The 25,799-nt window shown below is 40.4% G+C and overlaps 1 protein-coding gene across 1 annotated transcript in view; it reads left to right on the top strand.

Annotated features, from left to right (window-relative positions):
* The first annotated feature begins 20,739 nt into the window (after positions 1–20,739).
* The window catches only part of SLC28A3 (solute carrier family 28 member 3), a 42,819-nt gene continuing 37,759 nt past the window's right edge, over positions 20,740–25,799 (top strand). Inside the window, exon 1 of the mRNA XM_067315535.1 lies at positions 20,740–20,857. Within this exon, the coding sequence (XP_067171636.1) occupies positions 20,801–20,857 (57 nt within the window). The 5' untranslated portion in view covers positions 20,740–20,800. The remainder of the gene's footprint in view (positions 20,858–25,799) is intronic.

Here is a 25,799-nt window from a genome sequence, read left to right as displayed (position 1 = left end):
GCAAAGGTGTTGTGGTCTTACACACTCATCCAGCTCTCAGGTCAGGTTATTTGTCCTTTTGAAGCAGGAAAGCAGGTTAAAACTGGTTTCTTCCCCCATCTGCCCCCTGCCAGACCTCTGGCTTCTTGTTTCAGCCCCCACACTATCCACTGCGTTATGCCAGCACAAGCAACTGTGCTGCAAACTGGATTAGGGAACCAATCTGGCAGGAAAAAAAAAAAAAAAAAACACTTATTTTAACATGGGATTTTTTTGATTTACCATTCGGGCACACAAATGGTTTTATCGGCACAGCACAGAGATGGGAACAAGCCACCAAGGAGGCACACAGCAATGTAAGCTGCCAGCAAATTCCCATGCAACTGCTGCAGGCCTTTCAGTATGAGTTTTTCATTTAGACCATCTCCTGCCTGGAAATTCTGGTGTTACTGTCTCAGGAAGTGAAATAATTGCTTTAATATTCATATATACTAATAAAGAAATACATACTGAACTTATCTATTACCTGTGAAAGCAATCAAAAAGAGCCTATATCGTACAGACCTAGAGGAAGAAAGAGGACTGCTCCGCAGACAGCCCAGTGCACATGTTGTTCAGAAAATCCAGTGTTCTCCATGACTACTGGTATCTCAGGCTCTATATAACTCACTTCCAAGCCTCCGCTACTGTGTCATGGGGAGCATTTATCTTTGGGAATTTTTCCCCCAGAAATGGTATGATCTCCTACTATTGCTACATAACAAACATGCATACCTACCTACATTTACAGAGGTAACATGTCTCCATTCCAGCTCAGCTATCAACTTATGGTCTGACCATAGGGTGGAATTATGCCTCCCTGATATGGCCCTTTTACATCAGCTATCTGTACACAGTAGGATAACACATCAGAAAAAAGGGAGACTAAAGTGATTTGAGAAGGTTTGGGATTTTTTTCTTAAAGTCACATTTTTTTTTTCTTTTTTGGAAATTTTTCTGAGATCAGTCAGGGTTATCTCAAAAACCAATGAGCCAAACAAAACCAGAAACTCAGAGTCAGTTCCTCACTTCAGTTAGAACAACACGGTGCTGAGGTTTCTCAGCTTGCAAGTGTTTTTACTTTCATGTTTTCTGTTTTGCTCTCCTGAGCCTCCATAAATAAAACTCTAGAAGCCCATTTGCTTCATTTGAGACATTTTAACAGAATATTGAACAAAGCATTAGCTCCTCAAAGAGAACTACTGCATAATATATTTATGGATTTAAAAACTGGTATATGCTCAGACTGTAAGGATTTATGTGCCTGAGGAAAGAAAGACCTAATGGATGTAATCTATAGCAAGCATGTGAGATTGATAACCTTATTTATTGATAGCAATAATCTATTAATAATTGAAATATGATTCCATTCCTATTATTTATATGTGCTCTACCACATCATTCATGTTTATTCTGTGATAGTTTATCAGTATCATCTGTACTTGTACATTTCTACTAATTATGTTTTTACAATGATATATTTTTAGGGGTATGCTGGATTTGCCCCCAACTTTGAAATCCATTGGCACTCAAATTCAAGAGTTTAATTAAAGTGATTTAGTTTTTCTTAAGAAAGCAGAGAGGGCGTAAATATGGAAAACATACAACTTAAAAAAATAAATAAATAAATATGAAGTGGACTAAAAATGTCACCAGGGAGCCCATGAAGGAGGGGAAAAAAAAGGGGGGGGGGAGAGGAAAATACACATTTAGCAGAAAATCAATCAATGGAACAAGATACATGCACTACTTTGTTCATTTTGCTCAGTTCAAATGCCGTAAAACCAGCAGAAAAGTGACCACAAACTCCTTGCTGGGATACCTGTCTTATGGATATGCTTAAGCAGGATCAATAACCAGGATTCGGAGTGGATATGCCTAGCTTATAGGTGGAAAAATGAGGCATAAACCAGACAGAGACAATATTATGGAGCAGATTCTGAGATATAGGCCATTAAAAGAACAGTGTATTTTAACTAGATTTGTGAAACTTAAATATTCAAGCCACATTTACAAATTCACAGTTCAAATTTGGGACTTGATTTGCCTGAAAGCTGTAGCAGTTGGTCCCCTGTGACTCCACCAACATTAACATAATGGTAGAAATATATGATTAAGAGCTGGATTCTTAGTCTAGATCCAAGAAAAGAAAACATAAGTGCACTCAGTGGCAGTCCTAATATTAACTAGTGGTCATCTCAGCAGAAAATTTTGCAACAAATTGCATGTGCTCACATGCATTCACTCAACAAAACAGAAGTTTAAGGGAACAACTTCATATGAAATGAGCAGTATACATTATCAATTATCAAGATAATACTAACAAAAAGGACTGTTTAGTAGTTTTACATTAGAAAACAGAAAAAAGCAACCATTACCTTCTGAAGGACTTTGTAGCTCTTTCTCCTTCACACTGATTCTTGTGCTCAGCCCGAGTTGCCACAGGCCCATCTCTGTGAGCTTGGAGGTGGCCAGTAAAATCCCCCCAGGTGCTATTGCACAGGCACAGCATACTTCCCAGGCGAGTGTGCGCCCCGGCCCCAGCAAGTCATAGTGTTGGGCTCAACAACAGCATGTGCACCATCTGCATCTAGTGCAAGAGAGAAGTGAGACTCAGAAATATTGCACTAAGGGTTACAAAGGTCTGCTGTGGATGGGCCCCATAATAAGAGCCAAACCTGATAAGCCAGAGTGCTTTTTAGCCCTAATGTACCACCTGTGCTCAAAGCTGTGATCCAAAAACCAATCTTTTATTCCCTCAGAGTGCTTAGACTTACTGGCAGTTATGGTGTTGCAGTGATCACAGCTTAAGGTCACAGGCAAATGTTTATTAACCAGCCATGCCCTGTTTGATCCAAGACTTGGCAAGATGCACAAACTTGGCCAGCACTGCTTTAGTCTGAGTAACTAGGTGTCTAACTCCCATGAAAGCCCTATAGAATCCAAGAAAAAGTGGAACAATTTTTAAGGTTTTTGAGAGACCCAGTCTAACAGGATGCTGTGAGAACATTTCTTACACCCAGACTCCCTCTGGCCAAACTTTATTAGCTACTTTCTTTCAAAACGCAGCCAAAAGAGGCCCACATGTTTTCTAAAACAGCCTAGTGAATGAAGCAGTCAGACAGATGAGGCAGACTGAGTTTCTTGCCCTCCTCAGTCTGATGACATTCAAGCCATGAAAGCACAATAACCACCAAGTTAGAGGTCACCAGAAAAAACACAGAAAAAAGCCTAGGGATATAGACTGACATCCCTTTCCCCTAGCAGTTTAACCACTAAGCTCTCGTGTCATGTCTTTCTGACCCAAGAAATTTTATGCTGTTCTACCCAATCACAAAATGCAAACAGGAGAGACAAAAACTATTTCCATGTAGACAAACATATAGTCAAGGGGCAGGAATTAAGGGCCTATACAACCCAAGACTTCCACATCCAAGAGTGCTCTAGCAAGTATTTTTTAGACTATTACATTGTAAGCTGAAGACCACCAACTCCTCAGCTTCTCCACACAAGGGTAAGATTTCCAGCATACCCATGCTTTCAGGTATTTTCCATCAGCTTGCTCAAGGTACAGACTTTCTAGAGCACTGCTCTGAAGCACTGAATGTCCTCAAGGACTACAGAGAGAGAGAGTAGCCTTCAGCTCTGGGTTTTATCTTCCACTCTTGCACCACACCTTTGATTTGCAGGTGTTCATGGTTATTTGGTTCAAACTCCCAATCTTAAGTGGCATCAGATCTGCTCTTCCACATACTCCCCTACAATATAACAGAGGAGCACTAAAAAGCGTATCTTTCAAGAACAACCTGATGTCAACATTACAGTAATTACTCTACTACCTCACTTCAGACTTATTCAATTTTTAGCTCACTTAAAACATGTTTTTAATGAGGTGCTAAGTCTTTCAATTAAAGATGAAGGCTGCAGAGAGACCTTTGCTCTGCACAGATGTGCTACTTGAAGATTTCCCCTTCTCCACTCCCCAGCGGTTAGCAACTTGCCTGCTGGAGGTTACCACCCTTGCGAAACAGTGTGTGTGAATGATGCATAATCAACTTCTGGCAAAACCAGCTGAGTTAATTTAAACAGTTCACATAGTGGTTTGAATTAACTTGGCTTATTTTGCCTGGCCTGGATCAAGGAGTATTACAGGATCCTTTTAACCAAGCACAACTGTGGGAGGTGGAAATTTCAAGCCAGTCGAGGACAACACTCAGCAGGGAGTAGGCAGTAACGCCTTCAGCGGATGCTGTTGTATTCAGAAGAGAACATCTGTCCATGGAAGAAAACATGGTTCCAGAGGCAGTAAAACAATGAAACTTTTCACTACTGAATTCACCAGACATTAAGAATTTGATCCAGATCAGGTGTGAACACATAGCTGCATTTTTATCACATTAGCCATAGCAAACAATTTCTGGTCCAATAGAAATTTATAAAAATATGACAGATTATGCTTGATCCAAAATAAACTTGGTAAGGACATTTCTTCTTAAAAAAAAAAAAAAAAGAACAAAATACGCAATACATTAAAATCACTTTGGACAATGGAAGTGACTTTATATTGCTTCAGTGCTTTGTATCATACAAATGCAGCATTTTTGATCCAGGCACAAGTGCCCCAAACCAAGTTAATGATGTCATGAAGCCACAGCCTGACAGAAGCTTACTCTGGGGTGGGGTCTTTTCTATGGGGGAGGGGAGGAGGGGGATGCTTGCTTTTTATGATTTGTTATAGAAGAATTCATACTTCCATTGTTTTTGAAAGGGTCTGAGATCCTCCCTCTATGGGAACAAGGGCAGTTCCATAGAACTGATTGGGATGAGGCTTCTCTGTGAAGATGTGGAGACAACAGGGCAGATTAGGGCCTCCTCAACCCCTCAAAGGTCCAAGCCACAAGCATTTTCACTTTTAATAATTGTGTGAGCTTCAATATTGATCATATACACCAGTAAACTAGTGGATTGAGTACGGATTCAATAACCTGTTTTTAAAATTATACATTGAAGATCAAAAATTTGCATATGCTACTGGCACAGATAATGACTGGGAAGACTTTGATTTCCATTAACTTTTGTCTGTCTTAACTGTTATCGCTTGATCCTACCTAAAAGTGAGTCAAAGCCAGAATGACAGAGCCAAACATTCTTGAACCATAACAGAAACCTAACCTAGATCTGAATTTTGAAGCTATCACCGTGAAGTTCTAAAGAAAAAGTCTGGGATACAGATCTCTTGAACTATGCAGGATTTAAAACCCTGATCCTATCTCAGATTAGAATTTTGCAGCTTAGGAACATCTCTATTTTTAGACTTTCAACCACACTACAGCTCCCTTAAACACCTAAGATTAAAGGAAATCTATAAAACTCAATTAACCAGCCAACTAAGGATACTTTTAGACAAGGGAAGTCCCTGTGTGGAGAAAAGCTCTGCTTTGCAAGTCTTCTCATAGGTGTCCTGAGGGATGGCAGGGGACTATTGCAAGAGAACAGCTCTCCTCTGGTGATCGGGAACTGTTTTTAATTGACATGCAAGACAAAATTTCTGCTTCCTGGCTGGTAGTTTATGGTCCTCTCTCACTCTGTGTGAATACTAAAGCTGTGAAAAATCACAATTTTGAATTACAAATCTGTAGATTTCTTTCTGTTTGTGAAATGTAGAAAAGCAAAGAACTAGTTCAGCCCTAATGTTTGCACTGCAAATATCCTAGCCTCCACCTTCTCAGCTGTTTATTTTTAAAATACATAAATAAATGCTATTTCTATTATTATTTTATATGTCCTAGAGCTACTAAACAGAATCAGGGAATGACTAAGCCAAGTTATCCAACTACAGAAGAAAACACCGCCCTGTCCCAAAAGGTATTTGAAATGTTGGAGCCAGTGAGTTTCATCTTCAGTGCCTGAGTTTTGCAGCTTAAATTAAGTCATTGGGAGCTACATGTCATAAGCACATTTGTAAATCAAGTCTTTATCATCTTTGCACTCAGGGAGATAATGGGACACTCGTTCCAAGAATCCAGTTCTACCATAAAAAAAGCAACAGATTTTTCTGTGCCAACAAAGTCAAAAATAAAATTGCATACTCTCGAGCGCCACCTACTGATGCCTGCTCTGTTCTCTAGCTATTAGAGCATTAGCTGGCTTTTGATTGATTTTTTTTTTCAGTGAAACACTTTGGATTTGCTTTGATTAGAAGTCATTAAAAAAAAAAAGTGCTGTTTTTTAAAAAAGCGGAAAATTTAAATAAGTCAGGAAAAAGTGATACATTCTACAGAAAGTTTCATAGAATTTCCAGCCACCATTGGTATATGTATTACCCAGCTATCTCCATTTTGCAGAGCATCTGTATAATGCTCATGTATCTCAGGATGCACAGGACAGCTCAGAAGCTTTAATAGCACACAGCTGAGCTTTTTAAGGCAGCCCAGGGCAACAGGCACTTGGCTATGGAGAATCACTGGGGAGGAGAGCAAGAAAAGATTAAATGAGATACCAGAGAATAAACATGGAATGGGGTCTTAATAAGGTTTGTCTCAAAATGGCCATTACGATTATAGCTCTAGTATGGAACTATAATCCACTATCCTGAAGAGGTGCACAGGGAAATAATAGGGGCCACCGTAACTATGTTGTCCCTCCAGTTTCTCCAATATTTGACCTGCCTTTTGAGCACAGTTGGCTAGGACTTTCTATCTGAAACAGATTTGCATAAAATATTTTAAAAGGCAGCCTGTAAAAATTGAAATATTTTGTGATCATATTCCAGCAAAACAGGCAGGGCTCTATTCTCCCTGGGCCCTCACCAGTTAGCTCGGTGGACCGCCTAAGATGCAAGTGCTGCCAAGCGCTTCAGTTCTGGCGTGGGTACCATTTCCCAGCTAGGCAGCCAGGGCTGGACAACCTTGGCCATAGGCTTTGGGACAGCCAACCTTCTCCCTGGGACAGACATAGCTGACTCAAGAAGCTCAGAATTTGCATTTCCAAGGAAAATTAAAAAAAAAAAAAACCTACACCCTAAATAATTTACTTCAATCACTTCTAAAAAGCAGTAAAATCCATTCACCCTTCCAAAACACAGCATTTTTAGAAATTTCTGTGGATGGAAATTTCAGTTTCTGAAGGGTTCTGCTGCTGAGCTAGACTACTCTGCGCATTGCTGGCTTCCAAAATCCTGTTGTTGCCAGTCATTCCTCTGGGAAAGGGAAAGGGGCCCAAGCTCTCCTCTCTCCCCATGCGCGCGCACACACACACACGCACACACACATCTTGATACCTCTTGGAGCCATAGTCATTTCAGCAAATGTTTTCAGTGGGCCCCACAACTTCTGAATTTTGATCAGCTCAACTCCCAGTAGTATTGCTGCACTTAGCATAAATTATTAATTTATTACAGAACATTTCAAAGGGACACAGGGATAATTCAGCAAGATAAAGACATCAATTGCAAAAAGGAGAGGGGGAAATCTTTGCATAGTGAGAGGGGGAAATCTCTCTTCTCAGTTTTTCAAATGAAAGCAAGTGGTAAGGTGACTCAACTGGACATGAAAATTCTCAGGCTTCATCCCTAAATTAATTACTCCATGGATCAGATCCACAGCCAGTAAAAATAAGCACAGGCCTATTAAAGCCATATTGATTTACATCAGCTGAGGACCTGCATTAACATTTGATGGAGACTGGGTTTTTCCTTCAGTGATTTTCTCTTACTATCTGACATTTTTTAGAAGAAAAATCCAAAGAGTTGTGACTCTCTTGAGGAAAGCCATATTATAATATGATTTCGCTGAGCACCCAAAGCTATGAAAATCATCTAGTGATACTAAAGGATAAATGTTTTTCTCCAAAGCAAACAGGAAAAGGAAAAGCAGCATCCTGAAAAAAATCAAACGTATTTTCTTGTTCTTATTCCAATGAGCTACAGAAAGCCAATTGCATTAAGGATAGAAAATATCTACCCACAAGAAATGCCTGGTATTTCACAGCTTTACCAGTATGACAGAATGTAGATTTTACCGTTTGTACCACAAACACTTGCATCTGCTGCTCACATTTGTAAAAAATAACCATTTCCACAGATCTGATCTGATAATAGGGTAGGGCTGAAAATATGCCTCAGCCTACAAGTTTCAGAGTGTAGAGGGGGTTGAATAAATATATTGGCATATATATGCCAAAGTGCTTTATGTTATCTTTTTTGGCCGCAGTCCTTGTATTGAGCTAGGCACTTGCCAACCCCCAAAAGTGGCGTCTTGTGCCACTGTTATACATCCACCGTTTGGATGGGGGATTAGCAGGGGATGGCTTTGGTCATCTGTACAAGCTCAGCCGCCTCAGCTAATCATGCCCAAAGGTGTCAGCAGTGGTGGGGCAGTGGGGAGCTGCAGTGGCCACAGCATGGGGGCTTTGCACGTGGGGACGGCTCTTGCCCATGCACCTGCCCAGGGATGCAGTGCAGCACCAGCATGCTGCAAAGTGCTTCAGCCACAGCTGAAGCTTCACAGCCCCTTGAAGGCAAGAATGACCAGAGATTGGTGCTGTCACAACCAGAACGCTTAATAATATAACCCAGATTGACACCATTGGCTGCACTGTGATAGATTTCAACTAACTGTTCAAATAACTTATGTCCTGAGATTGAGCAGATAGGGTAAATGAGAGACCCTGATACAGAAAGTTAAAAGTGACAACCAGGAAAATGAAATATTTAAGACAAAACTATGCTTGATGACTATGGCTATAGGACTGGGAAAAAACTTGAAGACTAAATCATATTTACTGTCTTTTTCACTCTCTCCCTCCATGCTGCTCTTTCTCCTCTTCTCTTCCCTCCCCCTGGCCAGAAATGCCCACAGCTTCAAACCACGGAGCTAATGGAGAGATTGGTGCAAAAACCCAATGCAAATACTGCCATCAAGTGCCCAATAGATCCGTTTGCAGTGCAAACTCTTCCGACTGCAGCTACAAGCAGCAATGTGGATGGTAACATACAGTAGAAATCAGTCGTGGGTGTTAATATACAAATCTGCGTGGTACAGGGTCAAACAGTTAAGGCATCTGAAGCCACATGTCAATGAGCTCCCTGGAGACAGCAGAGCTGTGAGAGATTTAACAAGTATAGCCAGGACGGGAACTTCACTCTCCTTCTGTGCCTGAAAGGTCTATTCCATTTCCTGATGTGCCTCAAAACTAAATTTAAACCCTCTCACTTGATTCAGCCCGTAGGCACGCTGGCGAGGGCTTCAGAAGCCCACTTAAAGCTGTGGGATAGTGACCAGCACCCTGCAAAGGGGTGGACACCCCACTTCACATTAATGTGGGTATCCTTCTAAGCCCCGCTACACGGGCAATGCCTTGCCACAGCGCAACGCAGCCCTGCGATGCCAGGAAGGAGCCACCAATCTGCTCGGGACCCCCCCAGGGCACAGCCTGCCCCAAAGGCATGGGTCAGCTCCTGGGGCTCATGATTGATTTCTGCCTTGCTTACCAGGGCAGGGGAGACTTTAACTGTGCTGCCAGTCCATCCCGCTGGCTCCCTGGATGTGAACCACCTTCCCCTCTGTAACTTTGGAAACCACAGGCCAGTTTCAACCAAATCTGATTGAACCTATAGGTTTTTTGAAAATCTGTGATTTTCTTTGAAAACGAGAGACTTCAGATGACCTTTTTCTAGTGTTCTTGAGACCCAGCTTATAATAATAAGCATCCAGATGCCTTCTCATTGTTAATAATTATGTTTGCATTTTCACTATGTTATTATGTGATATTTTAAGCAGTTAATGTATAAAGCATGGTTTGCATTACCAAATAAAATATGTTCTCTGGCCATGTTATACATTACACCATAAATGGCTAGGCTGCGTAAGTCAAGGTTACATAGGAGCAGCGTGGAAACAGCAAATGTCAGTAAGAAAAACACAGTAGCAGGAAAGATTCCCGGTTAAACAGCCTTCAGAGAGATTTGAAGGGACAGAGGAAACTGCTTGTAGACAGAAATTAGGCAACTGTTCCAAGCCCAGGAGGCATCAGAGCAGGAGACAGGAAGTAAGAGGCTGAGAAAGAGAGGAAAGAAACAGTAAAGTGAAAAGATTAGGAAAAGCAAGGGAATATAGGAAAAACTACAATAAATTAAATTGAAGATTAAGTGGAAGCATAATTATATGGGGCAGTCTAGGTGAAGGCATGGCAGAGATGAGTTCATAGAATAAATAGCTTGAATATTGTATAAGGCTTAAAGGTGAAGACTAAAAGCCCGTAGGAAGATAATCAATGAGTTGTTTCCAAATGAGGTGATCCAAGAGACTGAACAAGAAGATAATTTTATGGGTGGGAGTGGCTTAAATTATTCTGTGTGGGTTAAGTATTAGTATTACAGTAATACTTACAGGCTTTAGGTGGGCTCGGGACCCTTATGGTGACACACACAGAGCACTGACTGCTGGTGGTGTACCCAACCTAGGGGTGATCTGCTGCCCATTCCAGTGCTGTCCTAGGCAGAAGGGGAAGCTAACACTGTTTTCCAAGCCAAACCATGACTCCTGGCAGGAAAACAGATCCAAAGGTATGCTAGGCAGTGTATCCTTCCATATGCATGGTTCAGATATTTTTGTTCTGTTATGCCTTAAAGAAGTTAGGGAATACATACCAATAATCAGGTACAAGTAATAGGAAGACTAATGCCGCTGTTCACTTTTTAATCCCCAGAGACAACTCAGAGGACCAGTGCTTACTAACATAGTTACCTCAGTATAAACAGAGGCTTCCTGCTCTGACAGCGCTTGGTGCATGTCCTGACTGGAGTACACTCCACCCAAACCAAATTTCTGCTACCAATGAACGTTACTCCACTGCAGAGAATGAGATAATACATTGGAGTTTGTTTCCCCCACAAGAAAGAAAGAGGGGGGCAAAGTGCACCTGACCTTAGATGGTTCTCCACATCAGTCACCGCTAGGACGGTAATATGATTCCCGCATACTGTGGTTTGGGGCTGCCTAACAATTAATCTCGTCTCCAGCTGGTGCAGGGCAGCTCTGCAAGGTAATTTGCTTCCAGTGGAATTTTCAAATATGCTTTAAAGTACTTAAGCGTAAAGCTGTGTAAAATGAATAATCCATCACAAATAATTAGAGCTGCCCCTAGAGGAGTTAGATAGTCAGTCAGAAACAGATGTGTTATGTATTTAGCTTACTGGTTATGTGTGGCCTGAAGAGTCAGCATTCTCCGGCAGAGGGTCCTGTTGATCACAGTCAGCAGCTTCAGAGGGGGTCAGTGTGCAATTTGTTCATGCGAGGAAAGGCCGCAACTGAAAGTGAGAGTGGAAAAGGAACAAGCAAGTTCTTTTACAGTGCTTGTAAAAGAGTTGTATCATTTTATTTAATTTTTTTTTTTATGTGCAATTCACCATCCAAGTGGCATTTGCTGGTTTTCTGGCAGACAGCATCTTTCATCTCATTACGTTCTGCACCAGAGTCCATATTTAACTAGAACATCTTGCTCATCTATATGGTTACAATTCCTTCCTGCTTTTTATTCATTTCTTTACTTTTTAGCCTACCTGTAAATAATTCCTTTTTCCCCCCAGCTGCTTCTTTTGAACAACCTCTTGCTCCTCTCAAATACCCCTGTCCTGCTTCACTGTGATATCCAGGTTTGGGAACAGAGCTCGCAAGGGTTTGAGTCTGACTTTCTTTACCATGCCCTTCTTCCTTTTCTAATACTCCAAACTCTCTTATCCCATTTATTCACCAGCAAGCCTCAAGCATCCCAATAGCCTGACACAGGCCAAAACATGTGGAATTTAAAGACACACATGCAAAGAAGTTGCAGCCTGTACTGAGATCTACGAAAGGAACTAGATGAAGATGAGGGAGCTGAAAATTAGAGAGAACAGGAGACTTGCCCATCTAGAAGCTTTGTGCGGTCTCTATCAGCAAATTACATAGGTGTTTCCAGTGTAAATTAGATCAACAAGGAGTAGTTAATTTTTCCGCTGTTCTTCTGCAATAATACGTATCCCTAATCATTTGGGCCAGGTGGCACAAGTCAGCTAGGGGGAGCTCTCTCGTTGAAAAAGCTGGCAGAAAAATTACACCTGTAGTACGGTGAAGTGGGATAGATGTTGTTTTTGTCTGTTAGGATACTACATAAGAAAAAGAAAACTGTCTTTAGGTTTTGGCGTGTTAGTTTTATGATTAGGTTGCTTTGGCTAGCTGTATATTTAACAAATCCAAAAAGTCCACTAGGTCAGCAAATATTTAGCTGAAATAGTACCAGTGAACACAGCTACCCTTGCAGTATGGTAGATTTTTAGAAACACGCAAAGTAGGAGCTTTGGATTTTTCTGAAGTACAGGAAAATGAGAACTACAGAAAATTGCAAATCTAAACTACCCATGAACAGGTTAGCTGTGGGGACAAGTGATCTGTTGGTTGAAAGAGTAACCATTTGGGTGATTATGATACTGGATGTCCAAATCCATTTATGTGCTCTTAAGTAAATCCTTTGCCTTGACAGACAAGCTGTAGTTGTATGTCTCTTGAAGCTAAAAGATACATATCCTAACTTCTTTAAACGGAGGAGGGGTGTCATATCTCCTTATAGTAAACTCTGCTTGGAATACATCTTTTTTAATCCCAGGCATAATGCCAGGTTTGGTGTCTTGAAAGAAAGGTTTAACTCTTTCCCAGAGAAAGAAAGCTTTGTGAGCCCAGGGGATGCATGATGGGGTCCTGCCGGGATGCCACGGGGTGTGAATGATCTCCAGCCCAGGCATTATTTTTATTTCAGCTGGCCGCCAGGTCCAGACTGCTGTCATGTGCAACCTAGAGCTACCCCAAACTTTGCTTTAGGCCAGACTGCCCCTTACACATATCAGGTTGATAACAGCTTTAACTATGTTAATGGTAGTATGTTAACAGTAGTGTTAAACCACCACTGGCCTCTTCATCTCCTCAGCTGCAAGCAAAGGCCTGAACTTCTAAACACCCATTAAAAATTCAAAAGAACATTTTAAATAGGGCCTCTCCCATCCCCAGGCAATAGCAGTCTAAAAAATGCCCTGGAGTTCAAACTGAGTGCACATGTTGCCCTTGGCTAGTGTAGTATTTCACAACCCAGGGAATTATTTTCTCTTCTGAAGCATATTTTACTTCAACTGCTATATCTGGTCAATAAATGTAAAAAATGTAGATACCAAATATGCCATGAGAGGCTTCATAATGTTTAAATATTTCAATGAATTTACTTCCTTATATTCCAAGAGGAGGGTTTTGTTTCTATTTTTAAAAGTTTTGTTGTTCCTGTTGCTTTCAAGCTGAATACAGCACTTGAGAGATGCCTTTAAATAGAATCACATTGGGTGATCTTGCATCATGCAGAGAGATGCTTCATCATCTCTGATGCTCCCAGGGAACCAATATGGGGGAGACATTTAGCCCAGTCACTGCAGGTTAATAGGTTATAGTCAACCTCGTTTGTCTTCAAGACTTGACCTTCCATACTGGGCTCCTCCTTGAAGTTTTATTCTTGCTGTAGACCTGTGGAATATTTATTCAAAACCACAGTGGTTTTGCTTGCTCTTTTTCAAAGGTTTTCATTCCACAAAGCTTGTGACATGTAATTAAAGAGAGATCATTTAATGAAGGTCTATGAGGGTAGTGCATTTTCCATCATCTCAGAGGAAGGGTCAGTATCTAAAAAAATCCAAGACAAAGTTAGCAGGTAAATCATTTGCCAAAAAAAAAAAAAAAAGAGCTTGCATCAGTATGGTCCTTCAGCCTGATTAATTCTTTCTCTGCTTCCTCTTGAAAGTGCCCAGTTCACATCCTTGCATAGACCTAGTTAGCTACCTAGTTAGCTATACTAGATGAAAAGGACTTTGAGCAGCATGCACCCCGATCCTCTTTACTTCCTACCACATTTGTGATGCTAGGAAGGAGGCTCTGGCCTGAAGAAATGGAAGCTGAGGGTCCTGCTCAGAGGAGTAAGCCAGGGCACGGTCCAGAGATTTGTTATCCTCAAAAACTAAGCCTGTCTGAATGACAGTAAGCAAAAATAGATGGACAGATTGATGGACAAAAAAGGAAATATGGGACCTTTTGTTAGCACTTTAGACAGTCTTACATAGAATTCAAGGATAAATCTTCTGCCAGCTCCATTGGTTTTCAAATCCAGCTGTGGGTAGCTTAGACCAGAGCTAAATCTGTGATGCTGTGTACAAATGCTTAACCCCATGCTGATGAAGGCAGCTCAGGGACTACAGCCGGCAGAGCTCTCTACGCAGTGTAAGCTGCTCTGGTTGTGAGTTTTGCAGCAGTGAAGCTATGTTGCCTGTGTAAAGAGTGTCTCTGCAAGGAACCACAGTAAGCGGTGTATGCTCATACTCTTGCTAAATTGCTTTGGATCCCAATAATATCAATGGCTGATTTACCATTATAGGTAAAAGATGTAAGTTCAGAGCTTTCTGTGATGGCCTCTTCGTTCCCCAATAAGCAAGGATTCCCGCTGTCCCATTAAAGTTTCTCCTTATCAACATACTCATGCACTTCGAGACTCAAGAATCATTAAGTGTGTTAAGGACTCAGTAACCACACAAAAAAGTAACCACTGATATTATTTGCGTAACTTTTCCTGGTAGAAAGGCATCTAACTGCTTTCAGGATGTTCAGGTTCTTCAGCTTTCTGAGATTCATGACTCCTCTCTTTTTCCTCCACTGGAAAATGCTTTATTACAAGAAAAACATTTATTTGTGCTGCTTGAGGATCAGTTGAGGTCACCCTTGAGATTATACTGTACTGGCAATTCAGAATGGGACACTGTCACCTCCAATTACTTATGTTAAAAGCACTTCAGGAAGTTGGTAAGCGTCATTGTTTGGTTCAGAACAGGAACAAGCAATCATAGCGCTAAACACTGAAGCTTTTAAATCATATCAGATTCTGCACTCACTTTTAAAAATTAGAAATAGTTAACAACATTTTAGAATAAAAGTTTATTTTATGAGGAGGACTCCCAGAGTTACATAAATACTCAGACACAGTGTTAGGTAAAAACTGATTTATTGGGATCTTCTGCATAGGATAGTGCTTATGCAGTAAATCAGACCTCTCAGATAGGATTGTCTGTCACTGTCTAGATGGTGCAGGAATCTCCATTGCAAATGTTCTTGCAACAGCATCTTCAGCTGGATCAGATGAGACTCCCCAAACTGCAGTTGTAGTGAATTTGTACAGCCCTAGGGGTCCTGCTAGGATTGTAAGTGTCCTCCTAGGTCCTACTAGGGTCACCCCTCCAGTGCATGCATGATCCACTGCTATCGACTATTTTAAACTACATCCAAAATGTATCTTGACTATCTTAACCACTTAAAAAAGACTATCCTACGTGACCATTCCTACATATGCAGGAACAGTTTTTAGTGACTGCTTCAAGTATCTTATCTATGCAAATTTTGTCAACTCTTTCCTTTGCAAGAGGAACTGCCTGGGAGAGTCCACAGGCTTGCCCAGCTCCTCCAGCCAGGCTGTTAATCAACACACCTCAGGGTGCTCATAGCACCTATCCACTGGGCTGTGCACAGCAGGAGCTGCTGGGGGAAGTTCTGGCACCGTGGGGAAGCCATCACATGGATGCAACCTGTACCAATTAGCCAGTTTTTATTGTAAAGCAGGATGGGAGTTCAGTCCATTAATTTGTCGCAAAAGGGTCTGCTGTTGCAGCTATGCAGAGACTAGCTGGGGAGTTCCCACGACTAAGCCCTCTGGGTATGCACTCAGTCACAACCCTTGTACCCAGCTACACCTTGACTGTAACTACAGGAAAAACTTGCATCTGATGACGTTTACATACTGATGACAGTTATGCAAAAGTTGGGTGATCAGGAAATATCAGAAGTGTGAGGCAGGTTTGAACTGGATATTTCTACAGATTTTTGATGTTTGATTCATTGATTTGTCACTGAAATCAGGCCCTTGGTAACAGATTGAATACTCGATATTTCTATATTATCTATTCTAAAGGTTAGAAGAAACTATTCAAGTGCCAGAGAGCCAATAGCCATAATTTTTACCTCATTTAGATTAAGATAAAGTGGTCCAAATACCATCCACCAGGTCAGGATATTTTAGATTATTAAGGCATTAAAAAGCAGCCTTAGCAACCTAATTGCATTTCTCTGTCTTTGAACCTACATTCACACAGAGGTTCCCATCTGCAGATGGCCAAACCATTTTTGAAACACAGTCATTGAACATAGATAAGATTTCTACCCTAATTAAGTAATTTCCCTAATAGTGTTCTTTAAAATGATCTTTCCTATTGAATTTAAGCGTATGTCTTCTTCTTTCACACTTGTTTCTATTTTCATTCTGTATTCGCATAATATTACATGAATGTGCTACAGAGCTATTTATATAAAGTTATTCTTTATTTACTCTGTGTCCCATGATTAAGATGTTACATAAAATTCTCCTTTTTCGTAATACTGAAAGCCTATGCCCTTTGGGGTGGTTTCCTTGAACTTTCCTGAAGTTGCTGCTAATGTCAGAGAATCACCCGCTGTAAGTTCCCTGCTGTTTAGCCTTACACAGGTATTTGTCACATGCTAAAACACAATAGCCCTCAAAGGCCCTGGGCTTTCCTCCCAAGAAGTCTTCCCTCCCTGACTCATTGTGTCTGTTAAACACCAAGTTGTTCTGCATTAATGTTTGTCTTCTGTCTAAGGTGCAAATTTAGAGTAACTGTGAATCATGAAAAAAGCTTTCTCTCTACTGCCACAGCAACCCCTAAAACCAGGGAACTGCACTGTTTTCTCTGAACTTTGTTGGAGCATTCAAACTGTATCCAAAGTATCTCAGAGGGAGAGCTTGGAGCCAGCCTGAGCCAGAGACTCACTGGGCGAGAGGCTGAGACTCGTGTGGACCAAAGAGTCCTTAGCACACAGAAGACCCAAGGAGGCACCTGGACACCCAAGAGTTCCGGCCAGCTTGCGACTGTGGGAGTAGTATATTTTCATAAGGTCTATCTGGCAAAAGGTAAAATTATTCTGAAAATGATGATGATTTTCCCCCAATATATATCTAAGTAGCAAACAACCCTCAAAACGTGCTTTAAGTAAGAATTCAAAGTATTCAAGCCCTGCTAGACATCGAGTCTCAAAGGTTAGACACTCTGGACTGTCCATTTGTTATCTTGTGGCTTTCCCCATTGCTCTGTTTTCCAGAGCAAAGTGGAAATTCCTTTGTCCATTAGACATTTTTTAGGTCAAAAGTTCACTTTTTCTAGTTTAAATTCAGATTTTCAGAAACATGTCCTGGTTCCACCCCATCAGCTTAGTTCATTTTCCAAACAGTTTAAGAAAATTTCTTTTTTTTTCCTTATCAAAAGACTGCAGAAGAAAGAACAGTTCAATCAATATCAATGCTTTATGAGGTACACAACACATACATTTGTACAAAATGGCTGCAAAAACATATCATGCTGCCTTAATAGCATTTTTTGTCACTTTATCTTGTACAGATGTAAAAGACTAAAAGAAAATGGAAATTCAGGCTTTTATTTAGTGTCTACACTTCACTAAATTTGACTTCTTCCAGATATTTCAAAAGCAGATTTATCTTGGTTAAAACCTCTTACTTTCTGCCTTTTCCCTAAGACTGTAGGACATGTAGTTGGGAATTTTAAAAAGGAATGTTCCCCTTTGATGATAATGAGTCCAAAAGTCAGACTTTCCAAGAAACTGTGTTGGGGGAAGGTTTTACATGTGTAAAATTGTCTTTCTTTCCCAGAAGAGGCATTCCTTCCCTTCACCATTTATTGTCATGATACTATGGAATTTTGAGAAAAGGACCCAAGAAAAGAAATCTAACACACAAAACTTTCAACAAAACTGTTGGTTTCTCAAAGTTACCCTTTTTCTAGGTTTCAGTCATACACGTGATAAATTAACAGCAGTCCACTTTGCAGTAGTAACAAGGTGCTTGCAAAATTGTACAGATACACAATTGAGTTCCCCTAAAATGAAATTTTCCTTGGTCCATATCAAAATGTTCAGATAAAGTATGTCAGATACTTAATTCCTCCAAAGAGCTCCCGAACTTTTCCAGAATGTTGTTTTAATGTAATAAAGTGCTTCTCTTTCCTAATTTTTCATTTCTCAGGCCCGCTAACAAGAACGGCAGCATCCTTTCAGTGAATTCAGAAAAATTTCTGGTTATTAAAAAGTGACGTGAGAAAAAACTAGGTAAATTATATATATGCCTTCAAGCAAGAATGAAATTCCTCCATGTATTAGTCACAGTAGGAATTGAACCAGTTAACAAACAATATTTATTTTGAATTAATCCCATTTAAATGTTATACACAAAATGAGTGTTGCCTTTCTGACTGGTCTGCCTTTAAAAAAGATGAACAGAGACATGACTGCGAACTATATTAGACTGTAGTTCTACTGACTGTAATTCACACAGAAACACTGGGGCTGAACTTAAAGTTTCCTAATATTATTCCTAGGAAGCAGTTCTTCAGTTGCTGGAAATTTTTCTCTCCATTGTTAGGCAGCAGAGTTTGGTCAACATATATTGTTTGAGCTTAGCAGTGGTAGTAAAGTTGTAAAAACACCCTAAAAATTGGGAGTCAGGGTCTTTAATTCCTTCTTTTAGCTGGAAGATTCACATGGGTTCGGAAAACAGATGCCCAGGCTTGTTACCAGTTGAAATGGCAGCATGTAGTATCTTGCACACATAATGTTTCTTGAAAGTCAAAGTCTTCATGTAAAGATTTAAACTGACCGGAAATGGGAGGGGCTTTGCCATGGATGAAACATTTAGCAAACTCCTGGCTGATCCTCACCTTTGGTAACAATCCTACCAAAAAAGTATCAGTGGGTTCCCATCTGTTGTTTAACTGCATGAGCCTTTGTCTGCAGAAAAATGGCATATTTCATATTTTCTGTAGCATATTCAGGATTTGTTTTGGTCATCGGCTTTTAGTTTTATTTTCTTATCCCGTAAGTTTACAAAAGTTAAATATAATTCAGAGGAGGGACGCTTTGCACTGAAACGATCGAATTGGTATTATTCTGACATTTCTCAATGGAAAAGAATCAATTTTAAAAATGACCTGATGAGTTGCCAGAAGGAGAGGAACAGCAGCAGAACACAGCTGCAGCTGGTTATAGTTACTGCTGCAGAAGTTTCTTCTGCCCATACAAGTGCAGACTAAAGATTTTAGAATCACAGGGGCTGGCTCTGAAAATGTTTCCTCTGTCCTCTCCCCCCTACTAGTAAAAGCACGTCCAACACTGGAGGGAGGAGGAGGAGAGAAGGCAGAAAGGAGGAGAGAAAGAGCTGAGTTCTGCAGCAATCAGCAGGCAATTCTGTCAAACTTGGTAAAGACACTTACAGCTATTTCCTACTGGTGAATAGCGTGCAAACAGAGAGAAGCTATTAGCCACAGAAATTGCTCTACTCCCAGAGCAAATATAAATAGCAACAAAAAAAGGCTGATTTCAAAATCTGAGGCATCAAAAAAGATTGTTAATTATATATCCTGTTTTTCAAAGTCATGCACTCCTTACTGAAACAATAAAGAAGACAAATTGTCCTCTTTCTAAGCAAATAGTCAGATGGGGATTCAGAGAGCATACACTGCAAGCATGTGGTTTATAATATTAATTAAAACATGGTTGTATAATGCCCCAAACAGATGCATCATCTTATTTTTTTACATAACTGTTCTGTATTTCCAAGCAATATATTCAGTCATGCTAATCCACTGGCTCTTTATTTCTTAAATAGGACATCATTTTTTCCTCTTTCACAGGAAGAGGAAAAACTCAAGACATTTTCAATCTCCACATAGAAAGTTCTGAATTCAAGAACCCAATGAGTACACAAATATTTGTTGCTGTTTTTCAAAGAAACAGAATACTGCTTCATTTTTTCAGTCCTTGAAGAAATTATATTAGTTCAAATTCTGTCTGTCACTAGCATCAGGAATAGCTCTACTGTTTTCAGTGAAGTTACACCAAATGAGCTGCAAACCAGAAGTCCGTGGGCAACTAAAAACACATTAGGAGAGATCTGATTGGCAGTCCTAAGAATATAACTTTGCCCTGCTGCAAATAGCAAGCCTGCAAAGCTGTAGGAGAAAACTTTTTAGTTAAAGGTGAGCAATCACAGGACAGATCACCAAATGAACCTCTGTCATGAGACTTAGCATGCCAACTGAAAATGCATAGCAGATATTGTTGGAGGCTTGGGAGTTGCTCCTTTTTTCCTGTTTTCTCTTGCTAGATGGTGTCCCTATAACAACTATAAAAGCACACCGGTAATATCACAGAAGCCGTGGCTTGAGAATAGCTGCAAAAAAAAGACAAAAACCGTGCTGACTTCCCAAAGATCTGGGTGGGGAAGGTTTCCATTCACTTCTTGCTTCCCCCGAACGAGGCAGGAAAGACAAAAGTCATGTAAAAACACATATTTGCCTTTGGGCTCGCCTAGAGAGACATCTGCCTTTTGGGGCATGCAGAAATCCTCCCTTCTTATCTCGGGAAGCATTGAATTCACTCTTCCAGCGGGCCAAAAGGGGCTGTTCCAGGGGAGCGAGAAGGTGGAGCCACGGAAGGGTAAGAGCAACCTGAGAGTGCCTCCAACTAACTAAACCTCAAGTGATAGGCACTGATCCTGTGCATGGATTAACCAGATGCTGGCTGCTGTTGTCCTGTGCCTCAGGTAGCTTGTGGCAGTCACCCCAATCTCTCCTGCCCATTCTAGGCACATGGAGCTGAAGGAGACTGCCCGTGACCACTCAGGAATGCACAATTTGGCCTTCCAGGTAAGCGCATTTTCTTTTTTTTTCCTTTCTTTCTTTCTTTTCTTTTCTTTTTTTTTTTTTTTTTGTGGGAAAGAGGAAGGACTAAGAAACTGCGAACAATGCTCTAGTTCAGCACACAAACAAAGAAAGAGCAATTTCTGCTCTCTGCCCGCAGATCTTTTACACCACCCTGCACGTTTTGCACTGATGTCCTGCCAAAATACAAGGCTCTTATACAAAAAGCCGGAGCACAACTGACACATTTATGAATAGGATCCTTTTACTGCCTTCTTCTCCTGCCTAGCATATTGGTATCTTTGAAAAGTCTCCTGACTCAGTAATAATTCACAGACTGATGGGTCTTGCTACTAACACATACATTTATCCCATCTGCACTGAACTAAAGCTGTATTAGTGGCTGTTTTTCCTGAGGGTTGCTAATTTACAGTTCTGTTGAACTGGAGGTCATTGCTATGCAGCAGACATCTATCTCATCAAAACAACGTATATTATCAGTATGAGGAAAATAGTCATATAAGCACACTGGGGCAAATCTCTCTTCCACACATGCCACTGCTCAAATAAAGCAGATGCTTCTTTGGAAGCACTAAGCGTCCAGCATATTATGGAACAACAGTGATATCCAAACACTCTGTATCAAGAATTCAGTATTCATTTGTCTACAGAAACACACAAGGGCGAGACTGATTTGATAATCTACTGGTTAGGGAATATTTGCAGAAGGTAAGAGATGTAGGGTCAAGTCCCTACTCCAGGCAATAGTTAATAATTCACGCTAAGTGGGACAGCTTCAAGGGGAGACAGAGATAACTCAGAGATAACATAACAGTCCAGTGGTTAGGCCGTTCCCAGGGTAATCAGAGTGCACTCATCGCACCGCAGCTTCAGAGCAGATAGAAAAGCGATTTGAACTTGGGCCTCCTTCAGTCCAGGGGAAGGAGGTCAGAGAGGGCTTCAACCTGGCTGCATCTGCACATGAAATAGGTGCATAAGACAGGGCAGTCAACTCCCAAAGTCTGTGCCTGCAAACCTGCAGAGGAGAAAAGCACCTCCCCGGCTGCAGAGGCTAGGTGCCTCATGCTATTGGATGGTCTGAATTTAAATATCACCTCTTTCCCCAGCAATCTCCATGGAGTACAGTACAGTGACACTGCTTCATTCCCCCTTTTATGCATCTGACTCACCCAGGCAATGTGCAGGGAACCAGGCACTTCCCCTCCTGCCCAGTCCAGAAAGTAGAAGAACCTCTAAGTCCCCTCTGAAATAATTCAAATGCCGAATCACTGAGACTGGGCAATAATGGAATCTGGGGCTTGAGGCAGGTTTTCTGGTTGTTTTTTTCCAGAAACACCAGACGGGAGTATACCCATAGAGTTACGCAGTCTACCTCTGACTCAACAAATAAATCATTCCCTCAAGAAGATAAGCAGAAGAAAATAAATAACTTTCTGCATATACAAAAACAAATCACAGTGGAAGTCACAGAGAAGAAAAAAATCTCATCAGCTTTTCCCATTTTCTCATATTTGAGCTTTTGTTACATGAAGAACAAACATTTTTTTTCTTCCAAGGCATGGTGTCATCTGGTATTTTCTTCTCCATTGCTCAGGTACTAAGCAACAAATATCTTCCCCAAATGATAAAATATAAAAGTGTTCTGGAAAGGAATTAATTTAAGTCATTTTAAATAGTTGTGTGGGATTGTACTCTAAATGTACCTTCAGATGTACCTGAGCTGTTTAATGATTAAACTGCAACGTGATAGAAAAAAAAATAAAATAGGGATAAAGTAAACCCAGGTTAGGTAGTTTGTTTTACAAAGTGAATAACACAGCTCTCTATGTTATGCAAAGCAGCTCAGTGCTAACTAGTGATGGGTTAAGGATCTTATCAGAGTTGTGTTATACCAAGAACGAATGGGATTGTGCCTGCTGTTGTGGAGAGAACCTAACAGGATGAAGAGGCTGTAATACATAGTAATCATCTTTTTACCTATTCATACCAATGTTCGAAGGGGAATAACTTTTTGAGCTCTTTCCAGTTTTCACATTGGCTGTTGATACTTAAACACACACATCTTTTTATGATTCAACAGGATTTCCACTGCACCACAGAAGCATAAATCTTTTTCATCTGGACTGTAGTAGGCTCTCAGAAATGAGTTGTTCAATGTTATTTTTCAAAGAGGGTGTGCTGTCCATCTGCGTAGTATAAATTTCTACTAAAGCCATCAATTACATTTTTTAAAATGCTTGATTCTGCAAAATATCACCTACTTTTTCTGTATGCTGCAAAGGTGCCACTGGAGCTGTTCAGAGGAATAGCTTCACAAACTGCAGGTCCTGTTTTATTGTCTTGTGATAATGGCAGTATCTGGGAGACTCAGAAGCAACTTCCTTATCTTATTTACAGCTTACTGTGTTCTCAAAAGAAAACAGACAACAAAACACAAATGTACACCTCCAAATATCACTATCTGATGTTAGGGACAGCTCAGTTACTAGCAGCCACTCTAAAGTACATAAGGAGAATGAAGTTGGTGCGTTACAATAAGTAAAGTAGTTGTATTGATTTTAAGAAGATATGTAGCACTTCCCACACCCACTGATACTTCCCAAACACACTCCTACTCCCTCAGCACAACATTTCTTTGATAAAACCTCAGTGCAGCCATAAAACTTACATGCTAAAATTTCCTGCTTTGGATGCTACCTCACAGCTAGAATCAACAGATTGCTGCACTGTTTCTACCAAGATATTCAGGCTTTTACTATTTTGATTCCCCTAAATACATGACAAAATTTAAGGAACCTAAATCATTATAAGGTATGCTATCCACCTAGTCTCATCACTGTTAAGAAGACTGTTCATATTAAGCGTGTGCATGTCAAGGCAATATACTGTGTCTATATCTGCAATATTGTACATAATACGCGGAGATACTACTGCACCTTTTGCTTTCAGTGTGGTTCAGTTATCACCTCTCTGATGGCACAGGTGGAGCATTGCTATAGTTGTCCACAGGATTTCCTACTCAGGAAACCCTGCAACACTAACAGCAACCCTAAAACTGCAGTTGGATTAACCTAACTTGTGTTTAGCCCTCATTTAAGATGTGGAGGTTTTACCTAATCAGTTCTGCAGATTCAGATCTCTGCTAATGATGACATTAAGTACACTTATCCCTCAAGGAATGATAAGAGCTGGCTCATAAAAAGAAATGGCAGGGCGGACAAAATACTCAGGACTGACTTGTAAAAGGAGCTCAGAGTTAAATTATAAACTAAGTAAAATGCAAAGTGCAGATAACAGCTAATAAATATTTATTGTTCCCTGAACTCTGATTGTCAGTGTTATGATGCATTAAGCAGTCAGAACCGGTTACTATAGCAAAGCATGGTGTGCTTTCAAGAAGGTGACTCAAGGCAGGATCCCCTTTAAAACTCTGCCTTTTATCCGTGCTGCATAAGAACACAGGTATGGCCATAATATGTGACTTTCACACTCCATTCCATTCAAACAAGCTAATATATCCTTAAAAATGCCTTTTTTTTCCCCCTCTCTGTGTGTTTATCTCCATCCTCCACAGTTTCCTAGATATTCCTGATTGGTTAATTAAAAGTATGTATGCTATTAAAAATTTCCATTTCATGGAAATCACTGTTGTAAAGTCCTTTGGAAATTATGAAGCATTGCTCTGTATTCCTGCAGCAGATCCAGTGAGAAAAGTACACAGTCATTTCCCACAGTTCCCAAATTCTCTTTCCAAAGACACACTTGTTTTCCAAAACCATTTTAAAATGTTTTTGTCTACTGTCACGTACTACTCCATCTCTTACAGGAAATAAAGTTGCTCATACCTCTAGGCTCCTTTTTTGCTCAGCCTAAAGTAAATACTGCTTGTGAGAACCATTTTCATGATTCTTGTGCTTGTCATCCTCCTTGGGTTACTGCATGCTGTCGACAGATGTTTTGAATGCCACAACTAGAGAGTTCATGGACTCCTTGTTATCTTTGCAAGAATGCACAGATTTTCTTCTTTTCCTGTTTCAGTTTCTCCAGACTTTGCTTTCTGCCTTTCATACATTTTGTTTGCTCTGAAAGCAAATAGCTTTCCTATTGCTTTTTTAAGGCCAGCTTATGTCAGGCTATTATTCTGACTTGCTCATCCTGCATTTCAGGATATCTTAACGACTTAACATCAACAACTTAAGCTTTTAAAGAAAACATTAGAGGTGGGTGAGCCTAATTTACAATCAGAAACACCTTATGCAGAGTTAACCAGCTGAACTTAAATCTGTTTTCTTTATGTGTTGTCTCTACAGCTTATTTACATCAGTTTAACACAAAAGTAATGAACATTTGTCCCTCCTCCCTGGCAGTTTTGACCCTGCACACTGAATGTCATCATTTGGCAGGAAATTATGAACTTTATGATTATTGATCAAAAAAATTCCTCCTCAGTATTTAACATGCATTTTAACTCCTTCAGAATCATGACACTCTGGTTAACAAAAGACAATGCTTTGCAGGGGGGGAATCTTAGAGGAATGATTTTCAATTGGACTGAGTATTAAAAAAGTAAGAAATTTTTGAACTGTAAATCAGATGGCTTCATTTCATTTCAACTGACTGAATGAAACCCATGCAATCCAATCACGTGACTTAAAACACAGTTATCTGTCTTCCACTGAGTTCCTTAACCATCCTGACTCTCCTCTCCAAAATTAATGTAATAATCTTTCCTTCACCACCACAACAGTTTAAGCAGCTGCCGGGGTGCTCTGACAGCCAATCTGTTTTCATCACTAACTGGAAGTGGCTGGAAAACCATCTGCTCTAGCGCGAGTGATGTTGTAAAACACACAAACAAAAATCAGCAATAGCAGTAATGCTCACTTTGTAAAACAAATTCTTCTCCCTCAAAAACCAGGGAGGAGAT

Source organism: Apteryx mantelli, chromosome Z (genome assembly GCF_036417845.1).
Source record: "Apteryx mantelli isolate bAptMan1 chromosome Z, bAptMan1.hap1, whole genome shotgun sequence".
Classification (NCBI taxonomy): Eukaryota; Metazoa; Chordata; class Aves; order Apterygiformes; family Apterygidae; genus Apteryx; species Apteryx mantelli.
This window is presented reverse-complemented; position numbering and strand designations above follow the sequence as displayed.